The sequence below is a fragment of the Lytechinus pictus genome, chromosome 11, assembly GCF_037042905.1.
Source record: "Lytechinus pictus isolate F3 Inbred chromosome 11, Lp3.0, whole genome shotgun sequence".
Taxonomy (NCBI): domain Eukaryota; kingdom Metazoa; phylum Echinodermata; class Echinoidea; order Temnopleuroida; family Toxopneustidae; genus Lytechinus; species Lytechinus pictus.
In genome coordinates, this window is record NC_087255.1 from 14,932,786 (window position 1) to 14,939,357 (window position 6,572).

Sequence of the window (6,572 nt, forward strand, 5' to 3'; positions counted from 1 at the left end):
CTCTTAGAAATGAAAATAATATATGTTTACCCAGACCTAGAACCAATAGTTGTAAAAGATCTTTCTCTTACCGAGCTGCATCTGAATTCAACAGAATCCCTTTGTGCGTGCGTAATGTCACCACTTTCAATTCTTTTAAAAATACATTTTTGAAATATATCTGTGCTAAATGAAATTAAACCACTGATTTGTACCGGGGGGAGGGGGGTAGGTGTAGGTTATATGATTTTTCTTTGTTTTTAATGATTTCACTTATATGTCTGATGGTCAACTTTCTTTATTTTATGGTAATCATAGCATTTTTGTATAAGTAAACTGGCTCCATGGAAGACCAGCAGCAATGCATTATTGCAGCTGAATATGGACTACCAGCCGTATAATTTACTTTATTTTTTACCTTTTATTATTGTATCTTAATATTGACCTCATCATATCATGTTATATGTATTTGTATGTACTTTGTATCTGTTATTTTATATACGGAAATAAAACAAACAAACAAACAAGACACAGCTGTCTTTAATAGTTGGCCAATTTTTTGTAGTATTTTTTCCCCAGAAGTGAAAAAAAAATTGTGTATGGGGGAGGGGTGGGGCGCGGGGATAATTCTGAGCGTCATTGGTCGTAGATGGTATTGATCAGGCTTGGTTGTCCACGAGATAAATGTGTGGAAAGGGTAAATGTGGTATTTGAAGAGTGAAAGATTCCAGGAAGATGAAGATATAAAATGGAGAGGGGGAGTTGAGGATAAATATTGAGAAGATAAAAAGGGGAAAGACAAAAATAGGTAAAATTAAGAAATAAAAGGGAGAGAAAAAAATATAAATGGAATGAAAGTTAGAAAAAGTGAAATATCATCGTTACCATGATCTCTTCACCACCAGCTTAATCACCGTGAATAATCGTCATCACCATCATCATCATCATCATCATCATCATCATCACCATCATCATCATCATCATTATCATCATCACCATCATCATTATCATCATCATCACATCATCATCGTCATCATCATCACCATCAGAATCATCATCACCATCATTATCATCATCAATATCATCACCATCATCATCATCGTCATCATCATCACCATCAGAATCATTATCATCATCATCACCATCATCTTCATGATCATGATCATGATCATGATCATCATCATCATCATGATCATCATCATGATCATCATCATTGACGTCGCCCAAATAATATTGTTTCTTTGCATTGCCATAAGTATCTGCTTATTCTCGTTTCATATACTTGCCTTAATTGTTGTACAATTTATTCATTATTACTCTATCCTATACTTTGTATTGATTTTTATCGAAATTGAATGAAAACTTCGAACATATATGACAAAATCATAACGAATTTAGAATCGCAAATGTTTTGGAATTTGATTTTATTATATGCAAGTATAATATTTACAATCTGATACAGAAGGAACATTCTGTTGATGACCAAGGATTGAGTTTTAACCAATCACGTAACGCGTACAGAAATAATATAATAACGCATGATTTGACCAACGCATAGATATTTCTTCACCTATGGCTATTAATAGTGGAAAAGAAAGAGCTATGTTTTGTCAGTCTCTTTCGAGAATCGTCAGGTAATGCATATAGTCATAGAAAATTATTTTCTTGCTCTTCCACGCAAATAAACTCTGTCTTCCTCCAGATCTCGAGTAATATGTAAAACCATTAGCGTTGCTATTACACCGGCAAGATAAAGAATTCGGTCCTTAGGTTGGTTGTTTAAAACACGGATATCCGGATAGTACATCGAGTGTTGTTCAAAGGATGTCTTTTATAGGATCAATAACCTTATCAGATGAGGTCTGTGAGAAACATTAAAGGAGAATGAAACTCTTGGAGCAAGTTAGCTTTTGTGAAAGCAGAAAAATCAAAGAATAAGATCAACAAAACTTTGAGTAAAATAGGACTAGCAATAAAAGAGTTATGAGCATTTGAATGTCGAGATCACTAATGCTATGGAGATCCTCCCATTGGCAATGCGACCAAGATCTGTGATGTCACACACGTACAACTCTCCCATTTGGACACTGAAAATATACCCCAAAACATCTCTTTTTGCTCATTCTAATCATATGACAAACGATTCATCAATTATATAATGTTGTGAAACCTCTGTACTTGTCATCTCATAACGAGAACACCTCACCTTGAGATAGACTCTATAAAAGTGAGAATATAAGTGAAATAAGTACTACAGTAATGAGGGAGTTGTACGTGTGTTATATCACAGATCTTGGTCGCATTGCCGTTGGGAGGATCTACATGGCACTAGTGATCTCAATATTCGAATGCTCATAACTTTCTTATTATTCATTCAATCTTCCTCAAACTTTCAACAATATGTTTCTTTGATTTTTCTCTTTGATATGGATTCAGCTGGTTTCAAGGGTTTCATTCTCCTTTAAGTTGGTTTCACTTTTACCTACCCTACTAATCTGTTCCCATGTTAATTATCAATCATGATGATTTGAGGTAGGCTATCAGTTTTAAAATCACACGTCGAACTTTGAAAAGCGATGTTGATGGGGGAACCGGGATTTCATCAAAAGAGGGGAGGGCAGGAAAACAAGGTAACACGAATCAAGGGAAAGGGAGGCATGAGTCCATTCAAAGTCCATTATTAATGGCGAATGTTATTCAGGAGTAATCATCATCCGGTGTTACGCACTTTTCATTGACGGTTCTTCAACATGGATGATCACGCTCACACTATTTCCCCCTTCTTATTTTGATGCCCTAATTGTTTGCTCTCGCTCAACTACGGGGTCTGTTGCGTCTTCCCGAATTACGCCTTCCTGGTCGAGTTCGACCGGGCCTTCGACGTCTCGGGCGCGGTGTGGTTGTCGCAGGGGTGGAGGTTTCTTCATCGGGAACGCCTCGGTATTCGAGCAAACGAGGGGCAGTCTCGTCGACGGGGTCACTGTTTGTTCTACTCGGTAGGTTATGAACATCGAGCTCGTCCAATGAGATGTGGTTATCACCTGTTATATTGACACGGAATATCAATAAATAAACATCGATTACAAATGGGTTATAGCTATATTTCCATGGGTTATAGCTATATTTCCATGATGATCATCATCATCATAACAATCATCATAGTTATCGTCACTTTCCCCATTCTCATCATCATCTTCGTTATCACATCATATTCGTATTAATTTTCAATAAAAATATAGTCATCACCACCCTCATGATTACTGCAATCATAATCACCATCATCATCATCGTCATCATCGTCATCATCATCATCATCATCATCATCAGCAGCAGCAGCATCATCACCATGACCATGCCATCACCACCACCACCACCACCACCACCTCCTTCCCACTCGCACCACAATCGCTTCCCTCAATTCCTCAACATATAGCTTACCATTTGAATCCAGGCGGAGAAGCATGTAATGGAATTCCATTTGGGATCCACCCGCACCAACCCACTCATCAACTGACACAAGATCGTCTTGGTCTAAAGGATCCTCAATACTCTCAAACGCTTCTTCCTTCGTAATGTTTCCAGAAAAGTACCTCGCAACGGCGATGGGGATGCTGACATGCAAATAAAATAAAAAATGTAGGTAAAGAAATCACCGTAAAATGAATAGCACGATGTTTAAACGTGATGAATATAAGATTTTTTATTATGGGGTGTACTATAAAGAGACACCTTTGATATCAAGATTGTTCGAGTTGAACATAAAATTGACAGGTTTCAATTAAGTTTCTTAGTCATGATCATATAACGAAGATAAAATCAGAATTCGTCTTTATTCTATTCAATGCGCGTTTTTTGGGGTGCAATTTATTGTTCGTTTGGTTTATGAAAATTACACTGATGACGGGTGTGTTTTTGGGGAGTTACATCTGGTTTACAATAAAGCCTGCAAAACGAATCATATACTAGCACATGTAGGGCAACTAAAACTTTGAGCAAACGGAAAGCATGTCGTCTTCCATTTGTACACATACTGATCGAATGCAAGCAATATCGTACGTGGAGCTGTTTCCCGTTCTCTCTACACCCTGTCTCTACGAAACCCTGACGTACGTAGACGAATATATATAAGCATGTTATAAACATTTGTGCTTACCCTGGTGTGTTCGAGTCCTGTTTGATGAGATGTGACAGATATTCGGAATGTCAGAAAATGAAGAAAGGGGAGATCAAAATAGACGAAAAAAGAAAGAGAGAGACAGAGACAGAGAAGAGGGAGAGTGCGAGAAAAAGAGGAGGAGGAGGGGGAATAGATGTAGGGAGAGAGAGAGAGAAAAAAATAGTTATCAGCAAACTGATGTGCATTAAAAAAGATTGTTTCATTTCAAAATAAATTTGTTGATAAGGTTAAAAAAATTACTTCAAATATAATAGTTCTACGAAATCTGAAAATGGCGCTAATTTAAAATAGGTCTATTGCTATTTTTTCGTCATGCACTAACGTAAGAAGAATTGCAAAGAAAAGACAAAAAAATCTATCACATTTTTATTAAGCGAACAATTAGAATAAGGCCCAATAGTTATCTTGTATATGACTACTTGCAGCAGACTTTTTTCTTGCTTTTTCTGATAAAGGCTTTCCTCATTAGCTGGTGATTTAAAATCAGTAAACATAAAAATGCAGGCAAATAATGTGATAGGATAAATTCGTTTCACATATTGTTTTGTTATTGGTGAAAAACATTCAAGACACACGAATATTGCAATGAGACAGGATTAATACAGTTTGAAGTTTTTCATTCATACGTAAGTTGGAAATCACCGAGTTTTAGATAAATCCATTTTAATCCAAAAGGTAATGGAAATATTCTAATAAATGTTTATCTATGATGAAAGCGCCTATATATGACGGTAAGCTACAGCCGATATAATAATATGATACCAAATATCGAGCGCAGTAGAGAATATGCATATAGTATGTACATGGACCTTATCATCATCACTATTATTATTATCATTATTATTATTATTATTGTTATTGTTATCATTATCACAAATATTATCATTATCATTATTAATTATCATTAATATTATTATTATTATAATTATTATTATAATTATATAGCTTTAATTTACCTCTGGTTCACCTGTTCCGACATGTCCGGGCTTGCTTCTTCCACCGCCTGGTTTCTGGCCGCCTATCTCCCACGATGGACCCGCACCAGATACACACCCCCAGGCCGTGGAGATGGTGCAAATTACGAATACGCACGTCACGAGAAATGCCTTCATCGTGCTTTAATAGTGATTGTAAAATAAAGAGGAGAATAATACATAAACACTAAAAAAATAATGAAACTAACGTGCAGTATAATTACAGTGATGTGCCCTTTCGAATGACCGGTTTTTCCAGAAATTTTCCGGTATTGGCGTATCAAGTAATAAGAAGAAAATGTACCCCATACATCATTGTGCCTGAAGGAAATCACTCAAACAATGTGTATTGCGCCTCCTTGATCTTTCACGGCGCTTACTTTCAAGTTCATCACAACAGAAATCCTAGTTTCGTTCTTTCTTTTTTTTTTTCATTTAAAAAGTTTGAAATTGTTTAAACTTAAACGTAAAAGAAAATCCAAAGATTCGTTTATAGTGATCCAGTCTGCACAGATTTATATAGACTTTTAAATGCTGTTTTACAATATAATACTGTGGAGCAGGTCAAAGGTAACTCAAATCCAAAGAAAATTTAATATGATGGGAAAATATACTCTTATTAAAAATGGGTATATTATGCCGAATGTCAAAAGCATTAATGTATTTTTCTTGACAGAATTACTCGACTTTTGTTTAGAGTATTGACTATAGTCTTAAATGTAATTCCATTTTCCAATGTTTTCAAAATCTCTTTTAAAGATAATAGCAATAATTTCGCAATCATAGTGCACAACTTCCACACGGACAGTGAAACATCTATTAACAAAAAATTTAATGATTTAAGTTATAGCTCAAAGATAAAGGGAAGCATATTATCCATACAGAATATAACAACTAAGTGTCATTTTTATTGACAAATTTGGAAACGGTAGGTTTCAGTTTGAATTTTAACAAATTGACAGATTATATCTTATATATATTTTAGCATTAGCATTTAATACATTATTTATATCTAAAATGTAACAAAATCCAATGAATACAAGCACAGACAACTGGCAGGGTACAATGAAAGTACATTTACATTGTAGATCCATGCACATCAAAAATTATATTTTAGATCGAACAAATTTGAATAGAATTTGATCAAAATTTAAGGAAAACACTATTTACCTTAGGCCTTGTCCTTGTATATGGCGGCTAAATATATAAGTACCCGGCAAAAGAGCAAAATTCTTCAGGGAGTATAGTGTAACCCGTTTGAAGTGTGTCTGAAGTCCTCTCTTGAGTTAGTGAGAGTTAATCATTCAACTGAATCGTTCTTGGTTTAACGTAAGCCTATATGACTCTCAGGGGCGAGCTGCAGTTCGAGAGATCTATATCTGTATTATTACAACATTGTCCAAATCAAGATCGCTTCCCACTTTTGTTGACCAATAATGCAT

General features: G+C 35.3%; 1 protein-coding gene across 1 annotated transcript; it reads right to left on the reverse strand.

Annotated features, from left to right (window-relative positions):
• Positions 1-1,386: 1,386 nt before the first annotated feature.
• Positions 1,387-6,572, reverse strand: LOC129271500 (uncharacterized). Its single transcript, XM_054908834.2, has 5 exons — positions 6,301-6,572; positions 5,113-5,272; positions 4,133-4,149; positions 3,418-3,590; positions 1,387-3,020 (listed from the first exon to the last, which is right to left on the reverse strand). Exons 2-5 carry the CDS (start codon positions 5,266-5,268, stop codon positions 2,794-2,796), a joined length of 573 nt encoding a protein of 190 aa, XP_054764809.2. The 5' UTR covers positions 5,269-5,272; positions 6,301-6,572; the 3' UTR covers positions 1,387-2,793.

Excerpts from the sequence above, each read along its gene's own strand:
- LOC129271500 (XM_054908834.2), bottom strand. The coding sequence starts at position 5,268 with ATGAAGGCATTTCTCGTGACGTGCGTATTCGTAATTTGCACCATCTCC. Across the intron at positions 3,021-3,417 it reads TCTCCGCCTGGATTCAAATG|GTGATAACCACATCTCATTG; the intron begins GTAAGCTATATG and ends TCAATATAACAG.